This window comes from Garra rufa, chromosome 2 (genome assembly GCF_049309525.1).
Source record: "Garra rufa chromosome 2, GarRuf1.0, whole genome shotgun sequence".
NCBI classification, from domain to species: domain Eukaryota; kingdom Metazoa; phylum Chordata; class Actinopteri; order Cypriniformes; family Cyprinidae; genus Garra; species Garra rufa.
The window spans coordinates 17,698,360-17,722,558 of NC_133362.1; the positions used below are offsets into that span (position 1 = coordinate 17,698,360).

Genomic DNA, 24,199 nt, shown 5'->3' on the forward strand with positions numbered 1-24,199 from the left:
TGCTGTCTACATTGCGCACAGACATCATTAGCATATACAGCATCGCCTATATAATTATTTAATATTGTATTAATTTCTACAGAGATGATAATCATATCTATAGGAAGCTTTAAATTATTACTTAACGAAATAAAACAAATTGAAAACAAAAACTCGTTTATGTAATCCGTAAAGATAAATTTCTCTCTCAAGGCGTCCAAAAAGGTATTGTACTCGAGGAGCGGATATAATATTCTTGATACTTCAAACTTCCATGTTCTGTTCTATAAATTTTGAGAATTAAAAAAATCAGGCTCTCATGAAATCTTTGAAATCAATCTTTGTATGGCTAGTTTATTCAGTTATTCAGTATTGTTGTGTTTCCCCTGTTTTATTCGTTTAATATTCAGAAACAAGTGCCTTTTTTTTTTCAAAACATTTTTTAAAAGAAAGAATTCAACCCTCCAAAATTTTGTTTGCCTATGTCACAATATGAGATAAATCCAGCCCTGTAAATGATGCTGATTTTTGTTGCCAAATTGGTTTGGAAGCGTTGTTGAATAAACAAGTAACGTTAAACTGAACTTTTATGCCTGTATGACTGACAATTTTATTGACCACTGAGAAAGCATTGATTTGGTAAGATGATGGTTCATACCATGTAGAAAAATTACATTTTGAAAAATAGCTTAGATGTAGTAAACTACTTTTGCCGTGTTGCTGCTGTAGCTTAGCTTAGCTAAGGAATGGGAAACCACTACAACACTGTTATACGTCATCATACGTTGTCGCTAGTTCTTAATGTTACATCAGAGGACATGCGCCGATGTTTATCACACATTTCAAGATGTTGAAAAAAATGTTGTAGCGTTGCAAAAAGTACAAATGTACGGTGTACGCACCGTTCATTCACATGTACACATATGGCCGTAAGCAAAACAAACAATGCGTTATCACATGCACGGCAAATTGCAAATCTGTGGTGTAGTGGTGCCTTGAGAAGTGGGTAAATGCTTCATTTGTGTACAGCAAATTGCTGGAGTTCGAAAATCAGGAGTTAGGCAAAAAAGTGTGAAAGAGTTAAATTTTTGGAGTTTATTCTTTAACTTTCACAACAGTTTGTGTTACGGGATACTCCCTGGCTGTGTTGTATTTCGGAGTTCATTCATTGGTGTTCAGGGGCACGTTTTAACAATAACGTTACATCAGGAGCGCGCCATGACACGAGCCTGGTTCTGCCACACGATCGACTGATGAAGTTGTCTACTTCGTCATGAGGTAGGTAAAAAACTAACTCCAAAATGTTCTTTATCTTCTGACAGACAGCTGATTATAGCTGTTACGTTAGTGTACTGACGCCAATAACCGCGGCGAACTTTGTGTTGAATGAATCTCCGATGCAAAACATGGCTGTTTTGAGCGGACTTTTTTTCGATGTGAACAAGCTAATATTAGCTTACGTCTTTCTGTTCACCTTATTTTTTTGTAAACGAGTGTTTTGCTGTCAAATTTAAGTTGCGACTCGCTCAAGAAACATTCTGTTAAGCTTCCATAATGTCATGCCGACGAGACGAGGTAATATCTAGCAATGTCAGTAAACTGAAGTGTCTAAGTCTAACTTTACCCTGGCTAAAAACGATCATAGTTTAGCCATGAACGTGTAAAGTAATGCCTGCAATGTTTTGAGTCGTAACGGCTAACGTTACAAATGTTTTAGTAGTGACTCGTGACCTATGAGAGTTCGTGGCTTTCATATTAAACATTTTGCATTTTCAATCACACTAACAGGTTGTTTTAAATTACATGTTTTCTCTTCATTGTCAGGATGTTGACAGAAGTGCTGGATGGAGGGAAGTAGTAGTAAAACTGGACGAAATTTGTTTCTCAGATTTTCTCAATTCAGGTGAGTTATGTGTTTAGTAATCAGTTAATAAAGAGTAAGTGACTGTAATTTTATGATTTATTTTGTAAATAACATGTTGTTGATGTTATTGTGTAGTCCAGCAGAAGTTTTTGAGATAAAACAACACTGAAAAAAGATGACCAGGGCTCAGCTGATGTACTACATGTTTTCTTGCTTTTTGGATGTCAAAGGACTGGTAAGTATTAAATAATACTTCAAAATGTTATTGAAAAAAATATATATTTTTACATTTGTCTGAACGATTATCTTTTCTTAAAAAAAAAAAACAATTTCTTTGTGACTGAAGAAAGAAAAGAAAGACATGAACCTCTTGGATGACAAGCGGGTGAGTAAATTATCTGTATTTTTTTGTTCTGGAAGTGGACTCTTCCTTTAATGCCTATTGTTTATAAAGGGATGTTTATCTTGTGTTTCGGTCATGCCAAAGTATTGATGACCATCATCTGGCCACTAAAGAAAACCCTCAGCCATATCATCTTTCCTCAGGGACATCAAAAGCACAGGTTTCCACCTTTTACATCGTCTTGGACTGAGAAGTTTCGCCTTGTCAGTCATGTGAAACCTTGGGTATTGTTGAAGAGCTGTTCAAGTAAAGTAAAGTATCATGATGCTCTGTCCAGCCTGTACATATTTTTTTTTAAAGACAAATGTATATAATAATGATATAGGTAGAACTGAAGTCAAAGAACTGAGAGCAAGGCAGTTGAACAAGCAGTATTCTTATTTAAGCAAAATGTTAAGTTCTGTCCTCTGTGCTCCATCCTTCAGCTTTCAGTTTTGTTTTTATTCAGGCGCCTCAAACTAATTCATGGAATGTATCCTGGTATCACTGTGGAGTTGTTTCTTGTTACTTCATCTGATGTATATCTACCTCTGGTTACACAATACTACTGCACTATTTTATAATTATTCAGGTTTGATTTTATATAATGCAATGATGTGTTTTTGACTATGCTGTATACAATTTTACTAAACATTTCTTGTTGGCACTGCAGACATGTATTAAATGTAAATGTTTTGCTGTTAGATTTTACAGTATTTTATGACAGCAGTTAATTTCAAAGTGTTTACATGCATGGAATTTCAAAATCCAATCTATGTATTTCCTGAAATAAAAGCAGCTAGTTGAGAGTATGGCTTTCAGTGTAGTCATTTCCACATAAAACATATTGTGTTTACCCTAAGAAGTGTTTTTAACACTGGTTAAAGAGTTTAAATTATAATTAACTAAATTTTAGAGTTAAAATTACTCTCCAAATGATTAATATTTTAACTCCAGAAAGTGTTAAAATCTAACTCTGAGAAAGTGTTAAATTCTACTCCATTGAATTTCCTTTTGAACTTTCAATTTGAGCGCATTGGTTTACTGGATCCTTGGACTGAAATGTTTACAGGGGTTCACTGGTTTAAGAAATTTCAGATGGTAAAAATCTGCTTCTTTTTAATTGTAAGGTATTTTTTTTTTTTTCATTATTATGTACTGATTTAAATGACTGGGGTGTGGGAAATTCCCTCGCCACATGGCCTTCCATGTTTCTAACTTGCAGTCAAGTGTATATGACATAAAAATATATTTTGTAATATCAATCAGTGCAAACAGTGCTATCTGCTAGCAAACTTTAGCGATTTTTTGCAAACGTTTATTTACAGAACAACACCATAAACACAAACACAAGATTAAAGGTAATATACATATAATGAAAAATTGTCATAAATATCCTTATTAATGGCAAAAATTACCTATATTTATAAGTCTGCTTGCTCGAGTGAGCAGGCATGTTGGAAAATGGAAATTTCTCTTAGCCCTTCGTTTGAAATGAGGTCCCGAAAATTCTTTGTTTGGAGGCCTATCTGGCCCTTCCCCTTCCCCCTACCCTTCCAACCTAACGAGAAATGAGACACCCCTAGCACTTCACCCCCCCCCGGAGCCAAGCCAGCTCTTCTCACCTTTATTCATAGGTTGGGGGGAAGGTGAAAGGTGAAATGGCAAGTTTAAAAGTGACACGAACGACCCTCATTAACAATTGTGAGGTTAGATGTTTGAAAGGTTGTGAAAAAAATGGAGGCACCAGTGCAATCACTTTTTTTGTGTGAAAATAAATAAATAATTTCTTCATTTTTGCTTATAAAGGTATAGGAGTAATACATCATTCTGACCTGTAACGGGTCCATTTTTATTTTAGTGCACTCACAATAGCCTATAAACAACTCATGCGTTTATAAAATAAAGGAAAACAGAAGATGCGCTTTCTGCCGTCTGTTCTTGAACATCGCTTCACAATGAACAAAAGCTTTAAATTACCACTTTAAAACGAAATAATTCAAATCGAAAATAGAAACGTTCATTATGTAATCTGTAGGCCTAAAGATTTAAAGATATTTCTATATAAAGGCACGTCCAATTTAGAAATGGCGAGAAATTTTTCTATTTATCTCCATTATTGATGAATGTCTAAAATATAAAAGTAAGGAAAAGCCTAAAACAGGGCTGATTATATTTATTTTATAATTCTATTAAAATTATAATGTTATAGAATATACTATAAAATAATTATAATTACAAATTATACTGGCATAGAGTATATGTAAAACTTTAATAATTGTAGCTGCTTATATTTTCAGATTTTATGTTTCTCTGTTCTATATATCTTAAAATTTAGAGGATTTGCTGCAACGCAATTTTGTCCGATATGCAAATTATTTATTAGCCTATTAGTATTTTAATCCATAAAGCAAATGCTTTAAAAACACCTTTAAAAAATACTATTTTTGCATCCAGATGCTTTTAAAGAACTTTTCAATATACATGTTATCTTATATCTTAAATGAACTTGTATCTTAAATGTAAACCATGATTTCGTTGTATTCCCTGTGTAACGAATCTCTTACTTATAGCTACATTTTAGGTGCGTCTGAGCTTTGTTGTTTATGATTTTTTTAAAAATCAAGAGTTGCGCGCACTCAACAAAACTGACAAGACTCATTTGAACGCTTCTGATAGACATTGCATTCCTAACCCAACAGAATCGTGTGTGGTTCGTTATAACACTGTAAAAACGCCTAAAAAGAATTACGGTGCAGATTATCTGATCTTAATGTAATGCCGCAATTTACATTTTCTATTCATTTTCATTTTATTGTCAACAGACGTAATATATTGATTTTGTTTGGGCAGGGGAATATGTCCAATTTAGTGGCATTTTTTGGCCCCAGGTCAAGCCTTCCCCAGCCTTACACACGCTCCGCCTATGATACTAACTATATATATACCCTTAGAATATATAGCCTATATATACCCACTTAGAATAATTTTCTTCCCGACCCGACACGCTAAATTTAATTCTCATTTCCAGAATCTCACATTTAACCATTTGGAAACAATGTCGAGTATAAAACTTTTTTCGCAGTACATCCATTATATTTCCATGTTCCACTTTTAAGACGTATTACAGCCCTGCATTTTAGTCCGTCAAAGATCAAATGCGGGCTAAAATTATATTTTAGACATTCAGTGGTGATTTAAAAAAAAATTGCAGCGCTGGAGGAACCACGAGACCAGGCTACCATGACGGTCCTGTTAGCAGCATTGAGCGCACGTTCAGCACAGCTTGGAAGGGTTCCTTGTTTAAAGCTTACCACAAAACACTGGCAAAAGTAAATACCATGACTGTCTAATAGTAAGGAGATATTTTAATTATTTATTTAGAAACTACTGTTTTCTGAGTCAGTGATGATGCAGTTAACAGTCCTCATATCCTCGTTGGACGCGCGCCTTTAGAGAGAAATGCATCTCTATGGACTAGCTACATAATAAAAACAGTTTTTGTTTTCTATTTGTTTTTTTCGTTAAGTAGTAATTTAAGTCTTTCTACATATTTATTTATCATGTCTGACAAAAAAATAACGGTTAAATATTTTCCACTGAAAAAAAAATGTAACTGATCGAGCTTGAGCCTTCATGTCCTAAAAATGTGTTTTGCTCTCTCCGCACAAACGATTGGATATGCACCTAATAGCGCATATTTATATCTATTATTATTTATTTCTTTTATTTTACATCTATGGATTTTAGTTTAGCCAATTCGTGATTTGAGAAGGCAAATTGAAAGAGTAGGTCAACTCACTGTCTGCCGCTTGGTCTTTAAGAAACAAAAAGCTTACGTTTAACGAACAAAAATGCTCCAATTTTTTTTTCTAAATTAACTTAATAAAAAGGAAACGAAATTATAAATACTTTGCCGTTACATACAGAATGAATTACCGATTATGGCGCCAGATATTGAAACAACAGACATAAATACTGTCCAAATAGCCCTCTTTGTGCAGGGCTTGGCCACAGAATGTTGTTCCTTGCGCCACCTGGTGGATATTATATGAAGCGCAACAACGTTTTAAAAAAACCTAAAAAAGCCCCTGCAGGCCGCCGCGTGGCGACGCGTGCTGAATTGCAGGCTGCCGCGTGAAAAAAGACGCATTTTTAATGGCCAGATCTGTAATGAGCGGAAGTAACGCAAGTACCGACTGCAATTTAGCGAAAGGAACATCAAGGACTGAGGAGAAACTATTTAGCAGCCTGTGTTCAGACATAATTAGCGGGAAAATGGCGCAACAGGACTTGCCTACTCGCTAGTCTTAATTAGCTCTGCTGCTAAATCTTCACTGAGAGATAAACAAAGGCTCTAAGCTTGAGAAACATCATATTCAGGTGCCTTTTCTTACGTGCTTCTGTAGATGCGCAACATAAAAGAGGAAAGATGCTAAAGCGGTACAGTAACGGTCCCAACGCTGCCTCTGTGATTTTCATTACTTGGCTGCTTCCAATTTGCCCATCTGTCTCCTAATTATTGACTGCATTGGCGGCATTGCTTTTGGCTCTGGTAAGCCGCAGGACCACGTTCGCACTCACTCTCCCGTGTCTGTTTTTATTAAACACGGGGGCTTACGGTATGCGCAACGGCTGCTTATTTTTACGGTGGTGGGCTGCTTAATGAAGGATTGCACAACACTGTAAACACCGCTTGACAAATGCGAGATATAAGTACCAGAAAGTCACTTCCGCTGACAAAGTCATGAAGATGATTTCTGGACAGTTGTAAACCCGTTTCCGTAAGGGCGAAATGTCTTCAATTGAATTTCTGGGGAGGAAAAGTCAAGCCATGTGCCTTTCTGGTGTGCTTTCAGTGAAATTATGACCTGCACATTCTCAACAGAACCTAGACTCCCTCAACCAGGGGAGAGACAGATAAGAGATGGAAAAAGGATGGAGTGATGATGGTGCAGAGAGCAATGGAGGATGGGTAAATGGACAGATCGAGCCCTGTGCGAGTATGTGGGCAGAACAGACAGACCCGCATTAGTCCCTGCATTCCTCTTTTGAAAGCTGACCTTCCCAGAATCCCTTTCACCACTGATGCATCCCTGTTATTAAAAAGCACCAGTGCCTCTCTGCTGCCCAAACCAGGACCCTTAGACACTCACAGGTACTCTATTACGCCCCCCAACCCAACCTGCCCTCCATTGCATTTTCCCACCTCCATTCCAGTCTATCGGAGTGCGTTTTTTTTTTTTTTTTTTTTTGCCGGTAGCACGTTTGCGGTGATGGATGAGCATTGAGCGTCTTTCTGACAGGCCTGCAGCTGATGCCACATAATCACTGTATCACCGTTTAGGCAAAATTACCAAATTATACCAACCCCCCGGAGGCATCGGTGCGACTGACAGGTCCAGCCAACAAAAGAAACACAAATATTCTGGAGTGGTGCTGAAAGAAGAGGGGGAGGGAAGAAGAGAAGTCTAGAAAACTACAGCTACCAATTAACAGAGCGTTCTGATGGTTTTGGTGACTGCTCGGTAATTACGTTCAATAAGGCAATAGAGCGGCTTTTGATTAGCATGTGGGAACTGAAGTAATTCATCTCTCTTGATACAGCAGATGGTTTGAGCACATTAATATATTTCTTTAAAGATGCATTACAACTATGTTGTAATGATAACTTAAAAGGATTTAGATAACGTAACAAAACTGCTGTGTGCACGTGTTTATGTCTTATGCTAGGTGATCCATCCATTCAATCCATCAAGCCTACAAAACTTCAAACTTTAAAGCTTTTTCAATTATTTTGCTCAAACTCACATTCAAAAACAATTCTCTTAAAAAAAAAAAAAATCTGTTTTTTACATTTATTTGCATTATAGCAAATATTGCAACAGGATATGACAACCTGCAAGACTCGGGACTGCCGGATTCTAGTTTTTTTTAAGTTTGAAACAACTTTGTGTGTGTAGGTGACATTTATGATGTGCCCACTTGCTGTTTCCAGAGCCACCAGCCAACATGTTCTTTTCTACTCTGCAAGCGGCTGTTGAATTATGGGGGGCCCTCGCCACCATTTCAAAAGTCGCCTGAAAACACAAGAGCACTTTAACCATAGTGTAGTGTCTCATTTAAAAACTAGCATGTACCCTAATTTCTTTGTTCTATTTAAACGCCTAATTTGCGTCATGAAACTTCCCCAATGGAACATTGTCTAACACGCATGCTGCTTTTTGAGAAGAAAAAATAGTGTAATAACATTAAAACCACAACATAAACGTTTCCAACGTTTCTGTTTAGAAATAGCCGTGGAATATTTGTCTACATCTGCCAGCAACAAAGCATTTTCCACAGTTGCATAATGAAAATATATCATATTAGAGCACCTATTCAGTGCTGAGCTATCAAATAATTCTAAACCATGAGTAGCTGAGAAAAAAAAGGACCTGAGGCAAAACTCTGACTAAAGCGTGAAGTGAGAAATTTTGATTCAGGAAGATCACACATAGCACCGTAGGCCACTTCAACAAATGGAGAAACAGCTCTCTGAATTCTAACATCCAACATGAAGGAATTTCCTCTAATGTTTTTTTTTTTTTTTATCGTCTTTTTTCAATACAGCTCATACACAAACTTAATCAACATAAAATAAACTAAGATACACTTAGAAGTAAATAACCATGCTTAGAATCAATAGGATCAATCCAGAAAGTTTCGGTCATGTGCTCTTGTGCTATAAAAGGGGGGCAAGAAAAGGGCAGAGTAACAAATTGACAAAGGAGAGAGCTTTAGGCAGACCAGCCATAACCAAATTAAAGTGGACAATCATCTTCGCAGGAGCATCAGAGGTGTCCAATCAGATGACAGGAGGGAGCTCCGGGTGACAAACACAACCCAGTGAACCGATAATGATTTCGAGGGATAATTTAATCTAAATGAACTATGTGTCACTCATCAATAGTGGGTGCTTTGGTGTAATTAATTTTCATTTGCAGGGTAAAGAGAGGCGAACAGACGGTCCTTGGTTGAATCAGGGCATACGAGTGATTTCTCATCGCTAACCCACCCGAATTCATCACGCTCCCTAAGACATGTGCTAATGATTAGTATTATTGCTCCAGGTGTGTTTACTGTAAATATCAGAGTCCTGGCATCTGGCTCGAGGTGAGAGTTTGACGCTGATGGAGATGATGACGAGACGACCTTCAAAACTGGCTAATAAACGCAGCAGTGCGCCTGATCCAATGCAATTTAACTTTCTGCTGTAATTATCGAATTTTGTATGCAGTGAGTTAGTAAAATGTTAATTGGTATTGAAGACAACAAACTGAGAAGGTAGTTATTTTACAAACAGAATGACTTCAAAAATAGAGACTGGGAGTTTGATTACAATAAATCTAAAAAGTAAACTAAAGAGCATGAATCATGTCTAGCAGACAGCCTACATACGGATAAAGAGAGAGAAAGAAAGAGAGAGAGAGAAAGCCATGAGTCACTATGAATAGCTCATCGTGGCGAAAGAACAACCGGCACAGTCATGACCGCTCATATTTGAGATAATTATCCATTAACTTGTTGAACTGAGCCCATGAACATGACCTTACTCACACACCGGTCCTGCTCTTGATCAAGACCTTTCTCAGTCTGTGCTTAGACAGAAGAAAAACGCGTATGTAACTATGGTAGATCATATAAAGATGCAAATTAGAAAAGCGATTATTTTTGTTCACAAATATATATTAGACACACTGAATTCTTTTGCTTTGACATTACATGTTAATGATTTTGACATGAAACAATTTTTAGGTTAATGAGAATAACTATTAAGTTCAGCAAAAGAATTAAGAATCAAAATGCATTACTAACTTTATTTCAAATGTACATAAATGCACATTCCCTACAGATTTAACTGACCTCTTGACAAAACACAAGGCAAGTTGATCAATTTCTATGGCCCTGTGTTCTAGATGCTTTCTTCTAATTTGAGTTAAAAGCAGACATTCTAAAACTATGAGTTATTAGTTTTACCTCTTTATCTGCCTTGTCTCATTTCTCCTTGCCTAGAGGACAACTTAAGTAAAAACTGGCATAGCCCACCCCTCTCCCTCTCTCTCTCTCTCTCTCTCTCTCTCTCTCTCTCTCTCTCTCTCTCTCTCTCTCTCTCTCCTAATCTATTTTTACTTTTTGTTTCTTTCAAGTTCGCACTCAGATAAGATGCTGAAAGCTATAAAACTTTCACTGCATTAATTTCAAAGGCATTCAGCACGCTTTTTGAATGACTCGATAATAAAACTCTCCCTCTGTGAGCAGCCTGTCTGAAACTGCAAGAGCTAATCGTCAAGCCGGCGACCCTTGCGTGTTTGTGGTCAAAGTTGAGACAGACCAAACAGGCTGTGCTCCTCACTCGAACTCTGAGGCTTGTTTCAGCCTTGGTCACCACTCACTTAAATCATTTCTGTCCATCCATCACGCTGTGCCTCTGACACACACTAATAGCAGGGTGTTTGAAACACAACATCTGCAGGGACGTCTTTGGCCCCTCTGAAACCCCAGATGCATTAAATGGGGCCCCCCACAGTCCTCCAATTGCTAGAACTAGGAGTCTAGGGTATTTATTATAAACAAACACAATAAAAGACTGAAAAAGATAAAAGAATGAGAAAAGATTTGTTCTGAAAGATTGGAAATTTTATTTTCTTGATTAATCAAATAAGACACTTCTCAATGCTTATCTGGTTTAAATAATAGTGTTATGTTTATATGTTTTAATATATAACACAATTGTTTAAAGAAGCCCGTTCCGCCACTGAATAGAAAATAAAAGGTAATTGTGACTTTTTATCTCATAATTATGACTTTTTGTCTTTAAAATATGAGTTAGTATTTCACAATTATGACATTTGTTCTCCCAAATGTGAGTTTAAATCTCACAATAATGACTTTTTTTATCAGAATTGAGTGATACAAACTTGCAATTCTATATTTTTCTTAGAATTGTGAGATATAAACCCACAATTGCAAGTTATAAAGTCATAATTGTGATATAAACTCTTAAGTTAAGTCAGAATTGAGAGATATATACTGTTTTTCCCCCTTAAAATTGAACTTTATATATCGCAACTGCAAGTTTATACCTCACAATTCTGACCAGAATTAGAGTCAGAATTGTAGGAAAAAGTCTGAATTTTGAGATATAAACTCACATTTGCGAGAGAAAAAGTCAGAATTGCGAGATATAAACTTGCATATTCGAGTTTATATCTCACAATGCTGGCCTTGTTTCTCAGAATTGCAAGTTTATATCTCACAATTCTGAAAAAAAGGTTGAATTACGAGTTTGTATCACAATTCTGAGAAATAAAGTCAGAAATGCAAGATATAAAATCATAATTCTGACTTTATAACACATAATTGGGAGCTAAGTCAGAATTGTGAGATATAAACTCACAATTCTGAGAACATATGTGACCCTGGACCACAAAACCAGTCATAAGGTAAAATTTTACAAAACTGAGATTTATACATCATATGAAAGCTCAATAAATAAGCTTTCTATTGATGCATAGTTTGTTAGGATAGAACAATATTTGACCGAGATACATCTATTTGAAAATCAGGAATCTGAGGGTGCAAAAAAATCAAAATACTGATAAAATCACCTTTAAAGTTGTCCAAATTAGGTTCTTAACAATGCATTTTACAAATCAAAAATTACATTTTGATATATTTACAGTAGGAATTTTACAAAAAATCTTCATGGATCTTTACTTAAGTTCCTAATGATTTTTGGCATAAAATAAAAATAAAAAATTTTGACCCATGCAATGTATTTTTGGCTATTGCTACAAATATACCCCAGCGACTTAAGACTGGTTTTGTGGTCCAGGGTCACATATTAGTCTTTTTTCCCCACAAAATTGAACTTTATATCGCAATTGCAAGTTAATACCTCACAATTTTGACTAGAATCAGAGTCAGAATTATCAGGAAAAAAAAGGAGAATTTTGAGATATAAACTCGCTTTTGCTAGAAAAAAGTCAGAATTGCGAGATATAAACTTGCATTTGCGAGAAAAATCTGAATTGCAAGATACAAACTTGCATTTTCAAGTTTATATCTCACAATACTGGCCTTGTCTCTCAGAATTACGAATTTATATCTCACAATTCTGGCCTTGTTTCTCAGAATTACGAATTTATATCTCACAATTCTGGCCTTGTTTCTCAGAATTGCAAGTTTATATCTCACAACTCTGAGAAATAAAGTCAGAAATGCAAAAAAATCTCATAATTCTGACTTTATAACATGTGATTGGGAGTTAAGTCAGAATTGGGAGATATAAACTCGCAATTCTGAGAACAAATCAGTCTTTTTTCCCCTCAAAATTGAACTTTATATATCGCAATTGTAAGTTTATAACTCACAATTCTGACTTTTTTTCTCAGAAATCTGAGATATAAACCAGCTTTTATGAGGAAAAAAGTCTAAATTGCGAGATATAAACTTGCATTTGTGAGAAAAGTCAGTAGTGTGAGATACAAACTTCACGAGTTTATATCTCACAATTTTGGTCTTATTTCTCAGAATTGAAAGTAGCTCAAAATTTTCAAAAAGAAGTCTGAATTGCAAGGAGAAAAAAAAGGTCAGAATTGTGAGATCAAATAAACTTTTTATTATTTTTTTTATTCAGTGGTAAAAAAAAAAAATTTAATACTTGATATAAATATACTTGAATAAAAAATGGTATTTTTTGTTGTCGAATATTTTCATTACTGACTATCACCAATTAGCTGTAGCAGCAGGTAGTGAGTTTTTGAGCCCAAAAGTCATTCTGGCAATGGCTTAGGTGCTATGTTGGCAATGTTCAGCACTAGACAGAGAAACAAACATGTAAAGCACTGTAAACATCAGACTGATGTCTAACATCATGTCGTGACCACAACAGACTCAGAACCGCTATTATCGAACGATCCGCACAAACGAAAACAGAAAACACACATGACCCTGAATCCTTTGAAAATGTGTATTGTAGTTTGTAGCAATGTGTGCAAATTTCAACACCAGTACATAATGTATTATTTGAGCATGCATTGAGGGTTTTATCTTAAAGAAAATGAGAATAAAAGCCAAACAGAAAAATAAATGACATTGAAAGGATTTTGAACTGTCAATCTGTGGCCGCCTCAGGGAGAAAAACAAGAAGCAAAAAGAGAGTGGGTGATTTCAGACGAGATCGGCGAGAGAGAGTCCCTCTCTTCCTCCTCCGTTCTCCTCCATCCTTTCTTTTTTTCTCATCTGTCTTAAACGTACCTCAGGGACGTTGACTTTTTTTTACCAGGCAGTCCTCTTTGGCTTTAACAATTAATGTGCTGGGGCTCCACAGTGACAGCTGATGCTAAATACTGCACAGTTTTGTTTACGTAGAAGCGCATTAATAAAGATGAGACCCTGCTGGGTTTTGAGAAGAAGAGATGAAGAAGAGACTAGAAGAAAGAGAAGAGGAGGAGGATAAAATCAGTTTCCTCCTCCATTCCGTCAAGTAGCCCACAACATTTTGGGCTGCCGAAATCTACCCTGCAGTGTTAAATACAGAGCATTACATAGCATGTGTTCAATTTAAAGTGATATCACATACATACAGTATATTTCCAAGCAGATTTGACACAGAAAAGCAATATAAATCGAGCATATAGTGAAACTTTAACTTGTGATCAGATTTCACCTAGAACACCAAGTGAACACCTTTTGACAGACAAAAAAAAAAAAAAAAAAAAAAAAAAAAAAAAAATTTGATGTAAAAGAGTAAACCGCAGTATTCCTAGAAGAACATGAGTGTGAGCTGGCACATCAAAGTCAAAGATGTGTCCTTGGTCAAACATTGAACTCTCGCTACATCTACACAAACAAATCGAACTGTACATTGTTTTCTTTAAAATGAAAACAGGATGGGGGAAAATCACATCTGCTAACGTAAAAATGGATCTGCTGTTGTGTGATGGTTCAATAATTCATAACAATGCTTCATCTAATGTTTCCGTCTGTTGATTAGCCAGAGTATTTATGACCACATTGGCAAAGTGTTTTGAAGTGATATTCAAGCACCATCAACCGTTGCATTAATATTTGATATTTTCGCAAATGATCTTTGTCCTTTTTTTAATGTGTCGAGAGACAAAGGGTTGTTTTAGGGATATGATGGACTTAGAAGTACAGAAGGATTTTGTTAAAACGGAAATTTATGCAGAAACTCTAGACAATAAATATGCACTCCATAAAAACAAAACCACTCGCACTGTATAAACCTTTACCCTGTGTTCAAATTTAGTAGAATATTTCAGGTTAAATACATGTTTTGTGGAATAATTTTAATTTTGGAACTAAATTGGCACACTCAACTTTTTAAAAAAAAGTATAGCCACAGCATGTCAACAATCTAAATTCAGTGTTTCCCCTGCCATTATATTGGGGGGCAGCCTGCCCCCTCAACGGCAACTCCCGCCCACCCTTGAAGGTCAAGTTCATTTTATTTATTTTTTTTTTATATATATAGCGCCAGATCACAATAGAAGTCATTTGAGGTTACCTTTCCTATAGAACAGGTCTATACCAGGTTCTTATTTATTTTATTTACACAACGGCATGTCATTTCTTTATCTACTCTACATGGTCGCACGTCTACAATTTCTCCCCTGTGAAAACACGGACGGGACCACTAAGTCCATTCATAAAAATGGAATTTACTCAATAGCGCGTAATGCAACAGAATTCATAGATTTTTGGATTACTAAATCAAAAGTTGGTCTGTCAAGACACATAATTCGAATCGCGATATGGACTAGTGTCTGTGAACACTAAATCGCAAAAAGACGGTTTAAATATGAATACTGCATGTTCCATTTGCCTCTGTATGTATAAATGACACGTTTTTGTTTACTATACTGAAGCATGTGTGCCACTCCCAGTAATTTTCGGCCTTTGCGTCTCACATGAACAGATAAACTCAATCTCCAGAGCTGCTGTGAGTGCCACTTCAGGTGATTTTTACCGTTTCATTTGAGAAAACTAGCATATCATACTGTATACACACGGAAACTTCACGGCAACCTGTCAAACTAAAATTAAGGTTTAACATAACAGAACTGTATTTGTCTTGTATTACTTTTGTAGAGTATAATGTATGTGTTTAGGGCCATATTCTTGTTAATGTTAAAATTGAGAATGTTGGACTTATTTTTTCACTGAAATAAATGTTTTCGTTATTACACAGGAAAGTAGTCTAAAGTACCAAAAAAAGTACCGTTTGGCTACTGGCACCAGACCCCCCACCCCCCAAAGCTGAAAACCTAAGGGAAACACTGAAATTATTCAGCCAAAAATAACAAAAAAGTTATTTCGGTGTTCAGCCGAATAAGCAAAAAGAGCAGAATAAATTATCCCGAACAATAACGTGACGCGATCAAATAAAGGCCATTAAAAATGGCCAAAGAATATTATTTTACTAACTTATTAATTTTAAGTTAAATTGTGCTTTGTTGGTAGGCTATAATGTCTACAAGAATGTTAAAAGTGTTCAGTGTTAAGTAAATTGTTTTTTTTTTTTTTTTTTTTTTCGAAAAGCAAGACAAAACTGTAAAAAGCACATTTTGGCTATTCAATTTATGCAATGGTGACAAAAATTGGCAAAATACATGGGGGAAAAACGCAAAAAAAAAAAAAACGTGTTCGGTAATCAGCCTTCAGCCCGGTGTTTAATTTTGTTCTGCTTCAGCTTCGGCCAAGAATTTTTATTTCGGTGCATCCTTAATCTAAATAAATCCATCACATGATCTTTTCTGTGTAAAGTTATATCCAATATCCAAATTCATTTTCATAGTACATGTTTTAACAATTATATAAACCTAATGAAATGATCATAAAACTTCACATTTTGGCTTTTAAATACTTTAAAAAAAAGTAGTAATCAACAATAATGCTTTAGACTAAGCTCAACTACTGAACTCTGAATATTCCTTTAAGAATAACAAAATTAATTCCATAAGAAATTCCACATGCTTTATCACACAGCTAGCCTTAGTGTATTATACAGTACAGTAAGTTACTAAACAATACAATTTTTCAAGCGTGCACCTTTTCTTAAGAAATGATTTACTGAGCAGGACCAACCCTCAAAAAAGGCTATTGTCCTAAATAAATCACTGGCTTCATTGTCAGATTGAGGTAACACACGCAGTTTTATTTAGTGCCTTTTTCCGCTATGGTGGGAGGATAATTACTGTCATTTATTAATAATCCCAGGGCCAGTCTTCAGTAATGTGTGCCACATGTGACAGCCTGATCCTACAAGTGTCCCATTTGCCTCTGAGATACACAAGTCTTGGTTCTATCTAAACCAAAAAAAAAAAAAAAGTGAGAAAGCATGAAAGAGGTCTGCTGATCACTAATAGCGTCCAATTTTCTTGTCTTTGGCAAGAGAGAATCAAATGATGGGAACAGCAATCCAAAAGGGCACTTTTTTAGATGTCACATCCCATCGGCTTCAAGTAAAGTATGTGTATGAGAAAAAGAGCCCGGGCTAGCTGGGTTTTAGCTCATTACTTACAGGCACTTTCCTGAGACTGACGGTGGGTTGTTTCTTCTTGGTGTTCAGAGTCTCTGTCCAAACACAAGGAAGCATTTTATCCCTTAGGCTTTGTTTTTCCTCCCCTCTCTTTTGCGTTTAATTTCGACATTAGCTAAGGCAATATAATTTGCCATCCGGTGACCTTGACAGATTGTAGCAGGGACGCAGTCCAGCTCCGATGCCTTTGAGGAATGAGCATTTGATGAGTGAAGGAGTTTAGCTCACTAGGTACAACTTTAACTGTATTCCCCTTCCAGAGCTTTCAGCTCCTTCCTGACCACACAAGTCCTGCCATTTATTTGTCCATTTTTTTTAATCAACACCGAAAGCCTTTGAGATACAAACAGGTATAAAAAACATGCTGAAGACAAACAGATATCTAATTAAATCTGTTATCTTTTCACCATCTGGGACAGGGACAATGGCCTTCAACTCATCCTGCCAAATTGAATTTATTCATGAAATAAGTTAAACAGACAAAAAGCAGCTCAAACAGTATTATTTCCATTGTATTTATTTTCTATTTTTTTCTATTTTTTTTTTTTTTATTAGTACTGACCTGAATAAGACATTTCACATAAAATACGTTTAAATATAGTCCACAAGAAAAAATAATAGTTGAATTTATAAAAATGACCCTGTTCAAAAGTTTACATACACTTACACCCCTGGCTTTTAATGCATTGTTTTTCCTTCTGGAGCATCAGTGAGGGTTTGAACCTTCTGTAATAGTTGCATATGAGTCAAAAGTGTCAAAAGATGGATCTCAAAATCATACAGTCATTGTTGGAAAGGGTTCAAATACACAAAAATGCTGAAAAACCACAGAATTTGTGGGACCTGAAGGATTTTTCTGAAGGATTTTTCTGAAGAACAGCGGGCAGTTTAACTGTTCAGAACAAACAAGGGACTCATGAACAACTATCACTAAACAAAAAAACACAATTGTGGATCATTCAGGTAACAACACAGTATTAAGAATCAAGTGTATGTAAACTTTTGAACAGGGTCATTTCTATTTTATTTAACTATATTATTTTCTCTTGTGGTCTATATGTAAACATTGTATGTGAAATAGGTCAGTACTAAATAAAAAATAACATGCATTTTGTATGATCCCTTATATATTAGTAAAATAATTAACATTTTGCAGACTCTGCAAGGTGTATGTAAACTTTTGACTTCAACTGTATATTTAAAAAAAAAAACACTAATAAAATAAAATACTTTTTAAATAAATACATAAATATTGGTGAGACCAGTCATTGGCTATATACTTAAATAATAGCAAAAAGATGCTAATAAACAAAGATGAATTTCTTTTTGTGGTGTCTTCTTTCAGTCTATGAGGCAGTCTCAGGTCAACTGAAACTAGAGGAAGGAATGCAGGAAGGAAGCAAAGAAAAGGGAAAGAGCAAGATAAAGTGGCCTCGCACACTGTAAAATCTCTGTTCTCGTCAATTCCAGAGGGAAGAGAGAAGCCCGCAGGTAAGACTCCAGAAAAGGTCGAGGTAGTAGAGCTCCCTCTTTTCTGCCTCTCCAACAAAAAGAGAGGGATACACTTCTATGAGAGCAGATTGGAGGGAAAAAGCGCTCGTGTTCTGGCAAATTATGGAAGCATAAAAAGCCCATGCTGGAAATATTTGACTATGCCAAGATATAAAAGGTAAAAGGACCATCTGTGCCATTTGCATCCCGCTCTCCCTGGTTGTCTCTGTGGCGCAGCAGAGTAAACCATCTCGCAGCAGATGCCGATGGAACGCAAACATACAAGTTAGTGATGCTGAGAGAGCTTGCGTGTCCAATCAGAACGAGCGTCAGAGATGATAAATATGCATTATAATGTGCTGCAAGTTGCAAGTATAACCATGGCAACTGTCCCAGCCTGTTTTGTCTATGCTGTGTTGTTTGTGGTGATTGGTGAGCTTCCTTCCTCTGCTACCGTAAAACCGTGCCATAATGAAGCTGTTTTTCAAGACTTGAATACATTAGTCAACTCATCTGAAGCATAGGGACTAGAAGAATAGATTCAGCATTGCATTTTGCTCTCAAATTATTAATGATCCTCTAATTCATAATTTGAAATTATTTATTGTGAAATCTGTTATAAATGATACCCATGATAAAACATTACAAAAACAAGTACAAGATAAATGCAAATATAAAATAATCATAATAAGTTATAAATAGACTTCAAAAGGGAGAAGAAAATATTAAGCATAGTGTTCTAATTTTCTAATAATTTAATAAAAATGCAGTTAATTTAGTACATTTTAGCTGACTTTGCTGGAGCTGTTCTGAAATAAAATTGCTCGTAATTGATTCTACGGACATTTTTGTTTCTTTTGAGCAATAAACAAGTTACTATGTTGGCCCACCAAATGACGTCCAAAATAAAATCTTTGTCCAGGAGCAAAACCAGCTGAGAAACACTAGCCTACAATTAATTATGCTAATCTAGTAGAAACTTCACTTGGCGACACAGCGTGACTTATTTGTAAAGCGTGATTTTTATAAACTACAAACAAAGCAGTGAAATAGTCTTTCTGCAATTATTGAATGAAGGCACTCAACAACATATTCTGACATGATAAAAAGAAAATAAATAAAATAAAAACACAGTCTCAGAATGGGTGTGGGTGGAAATTAGTCACAGAAGAGTAAATGCTCAACACAAGAAAACCAAACGATGGGTACAGTATAAAGCAAGAGAGAGAGGAAGGAAGGGAGGGAGGGAAGAAGAGAGGAGCGAGGGAAAGCTCGAAGACTTCCAGTAGATGTCGGCTTTGACAGAGAAATAATGAAGTGACATGATGCTGATGCAGAAAGAGACAAAATGCAGCTTACTCGTTTGATGTTTTTAGGGCTGATGAATCTCCTAAGGGCTGAAGAGGAGACATACAGTATGTTCCCCTCGCCGAGATTCTGCCGTTCCACTAATGAATCACATCATCCAGCCATAGAGGATTCGATAAGCCTATAAAAAGCTTTAGCTCAGGCATCACTGTCTGAAAGATTGCTTCAAGGTTGCTGGATGCTGTTACCTCCAATTCAATTGTTTTAGCTCAGAAGTGACATAACATTAAATCAAGGACAGTAGAGAAAGCCACAGAGCTTCTCATTTAGTCAATATCAGCATCTTGTTAGAAAAGACAGGTAGTAGAACACAAAACATGTAACAGTGCTTGCAAGATATCTCAGCTGCTCCGCATTTCAATGACAGAAATATCAAATACAGTAGGGATGCACCGATACGAATCGGCCGATAAAGCTGCGCGTTTTGTCAGTAAAGCCGGTTCTGTAATCAGCGGTAAATGCCATCAGGTGCGTGATTTCACGTTGAGCCGTATATACTACACACAGCCGTTGTTTACCGACGAGCTGCGCAAATCAATGTTCATTATCAGTGTGAAAGTGCGCAGCTCGTCAGTGAACAACGGCTGTGTGTAGTATATACGGCTCAACGTGAAATCACGCACCTGATGGCATTTACCGCTGATTACAGAACCGGCTTTACTGACAAAACACGCAAGTGATCGGCCGATACGGATCGGTGCATCCCTAAAATACAGAATAGCAAAACAAAACAAAAAAGCAGAGGTATGATTGTACAGTTTTAAAAAGCTAGAAGCACAAAGGAATTGAACATACCGCAACAGTAAACCAATGTTTAAATGGAAAAACTACTCAACAAAACAGTGCAGGTAAAATAATACAAGAATGCAACTCTAAGGTAGTTGGTCTTCTATCCTGGCTTAGCTTGCTAGATTTATTTGTTTTGCCAGTTTTAGACAGATTTTGGACACTAGTCAGCTGATAAGGCTGGAAAAACAGCTGGCTGACCAACTAAACCAGGTTAACCAGGCTGGGAGACTACCTAAATTAGCTACAACCCGTCGGCTGGTATAGCTACGAGACTAGCTGAATTACCAACTAAACCAGCTTAACCAGGTTGGAAGATAAGGTAACTCAACTAAAGACTAGCAAACCACATCATTTAAGAACACTAGTCAGCTGGTAAGCCTGGGAGACAAGCTGGTCAGCCAACTAAACCAGCTTAACCAGACTGGGAGACTAGCTATTACAAACTAAAACAGCTTCACCAGGCTGGGAGACAAGGTAACTTAAAAAAAGACCAGCAAACTACATCATTCGAGAGCACTGGTCAGCTGGTAAAACTGGGAGCCAAGCTGGTCAGCCATCTAAACCAGCTTTACCAGGCTGAGAGGCCAGGTAACTTAACTAATGACCAGCAAACTACACCATTTAAGAATACTAGTCAGCTGGTAAGGCTGGGAGACAAGCTGGTCAGACAACTAAACCAGCTTAACCAGACTGGGAGACTAGCTGTTACCTAATGAACCAGCTTAACCAGGCTGGGAGACAAGGTAACTTAAATAAAGACCAGTAAACTACATCGTTCAAGAGCACCGGTCAGCTAGTAAGGCTAGGAGACAAGCTGGTCAGCCAACAAAACCAGCTTAACCAAGTTGGGAGACTAGCTATTACCAACTAAACCGTCTTAACCAGGCTGGGAGACAAGGTAACTTAACTAAAGACCAGCAAACTACAGTTTAAGAATACTAGTCAGCTGGTAAGGCTGGGAGACAAGCTGGTCAGCTAACTAAATCAGCTTAACTAGGCTGGGAGACTAGCTATTACCAACTAAAGCAGCTTAAACAGACTGGGAGACAAGGTAACTGGGAGGCAAGGCTAGGAGACAAGCTGGTCAGCCAACTAAATCAGCTTAACTAGGCTGGGAGACAAGGTAACTGAGAAGCAAGGGAGACAAGCTGGTCAGCCAACTAAACCATCTTAACCAGGCTGGGGGACGAGGTAAATTGACTAAAGACCAGCAAACTACATAATTTAAGAACACTAGTCAGCTGATAAGACTAGGAGACAAGCAACTAAACCCAGCTTAACAAGGCTTGGGAGACAAGGTAACTTGACTAAAGAACAGCAAACTACATCATTTAAGAACACTAGTCAGCTGGTTAGGCTGGGAGACAAGCTGGTCGGCCAACTAAACCTGCTTAACCAGACTGGGAGACAAGGTAAGACCAAGAAACTACATCATTCAAGAGCACTAGCCAGCTTGTAAGGCGGAGAGACATGCTGGTCAGCTGATTAAACCTGGCTTAACCAGGCTGGGAGACTAGCTATTACCAACTAAACCAACTTAACCAGGCATGGGATACTTAACTAAGACCAGTAATCCCACATCATTCAAGAACACTATTCAGCTAGTAAGGCTGGGATACCAGATAGATTACCAACTAAACTGGCTTAACCAGGTTGGAAGACAAGGTAACTTAACTAAAGACCAGTAAACAGCATCATTTTTGGAGCACCAGTCAGCTGTTAAGACTAGGTGACCAGCTGGTTAACCAACTAAACCAACTGACTAACCATACATTCAACTAAACTGGGAGGCTGAGAGACCAGCTAAACTGTCCTAAACCAGCTAAGACCTGCAATTCACCATCTAATGGGGTTTAGCAGAGCAATGACCTTGTTTATCTACATCAGACCACCTCAGGAGAATCTCATAGATTAGAGTCCGTTAATGTTTTAAGCACATCTTCACCACAGCAGGCGGACGGCACGACACAAGACACCCTCTCGCATTCTAAATCCCGCGACGCCGCCTCGTAGCAACGCAGTCTTCCAGCCGCTACCAGCGTGATGCTCATCATCACTCACATGAGTCAGAGAATGCCATAAGCTAATGGAATAAATCAAGGATGAAATATCAATCAAATTACAAACTAATAGTTCCCTTAATGTCTTTGTTGGAGTACAGATGGCCCCTTCAGCCAGCCAAGCACACCACAGCAAGTCATCATGATAATCAGCGCACTAATAATACCACTCCATTAATCACACATACGCGCTCGAACTGCATCGCTGCAAACAACGGGTGCTCTGCCGCAGGAACATCACAAAGTTGAAGCATGGTAACACTCACTCATTACACTGGTAATTAACTCTTCTCTAGAAGTCATGACTGTTGTTTAAAAAACTACAAAGTAAGATATCCGATGAGGGGGTTTGAGAGCACTTCTGTGGTTTCATTTCACGCAAAATAATAAAATAAAAAGATAAAGGCAACATGCTGATACTTACATTTAGCGGGGAGGTCGTAGCCGCAGGTGATCTTGGCTTTTCCAGTGTCACAGCCGTTTAACGAGTGGCACTCTTCATACAGGAGATGACCCGCGGCTCTGTGTATGCAGCCATCCACTGAAAGAGAGAAACACAGCACTCATGTGACAACAGAAATATTTGTTCAAATATTATAGTGTTTTTCCCCAGCTGAAATAAAAATGCTGCCATTTATTCACCGTCATGTTGATCCGAAACCATAAAAAAAAGAATTGTCATGGACAACAACAGTTGCAATATGCTGCGACAATGTCTGTCTAAGCTCAACAGGGACTAAAAAAGGAACAAAATATTATTCCTATAAAATTCTCCTGTTGTGCTCCACAGAAGACTGGAACAGGTTTGGAACAATATGAAAATATTATAATGATTTCAATTCTGTGCTTCAATTTTGTACAAAATAAAACTACTAAAAAGTGCTAAAACACTTTGTATTTTGTACATTTGTATAAAATGAATGTCTTGAAGCTTTTTTTGGTGTGTTATTTTGCTCTTCCTTGGTTGTCCCCCACCTCCCGATGTTTTAATTTCACATGGGTAAACCCAGGATGCCTTTGACTGATGGTGCAGCTCACATGAGTAGGCAGAGAAATAGAAATCCAACTGGTTTTCCTTCCTCTAAATGCCCATGAACCATTATCAATCACAGAGAAACATCATAAAGGTAGAGTTATAGGAAAAATAAATAAATCTGCAGAACACGCAAGTAGAAATACACAAACAGACGCAGAGATCCTGTACTCCAATCTCAAGAAGATCATTACATGGAGAACATGAAATTATAACTGACCCCAAGTACAGTATGTACGTCAAGAAAAAAAAAAAAGTTCTCATAAATCTTTCATCAATATGTAATAACTTTTTTAATATCTGAAACGTATTATCTGTTTTCCTAATGTAACCAAGGATGACTTTGGAGAAACATCTACTGAATGTAAACAATGCCACTGAACCAATTGAAACATATTTTCCTGATTATTGCTGCTGAAAATGGTCAATTATTGTCATGTTTTGGATTGTACTAATCGTTCATACCAGAAAAAAACATTTGGAGTACTATAGACTGCCAACAGTTATAACAAGATAAATATATAGATATTCTAAAGATAACTTTAGAATAGTTGTTGTTTCTTTGTGCAGAACTCACTCTTGTATTATTTTATCTGCACTTTGTTACAGAATTGACATGTTATTC

General features: G+C 36.9%; 1 protein-coding gene across 1 annotated transcript in view; it reads right to left on the bottom strand.

The window, feature by feature from the left end:
- The window catches only part of macrod2 (mono-ADP ribosylhydrolase 2), an 849,841-nt gene that overhangs the window by 521,219 nt on the left and 304,423 nt on the right, over window positions 1-24,199 (bottom strand). Inside the window, exon 5 of the mRNA XM_073834923.1 lies at window positions 22,966-23,082. Coding sequence (XP_073691024.1) covers window positions 22,966-23,082 — 117 coding nt within the window. The remainder of the gene's footprint in view (window positions 1-22,965; window positions 23,083-24,199) is intronic.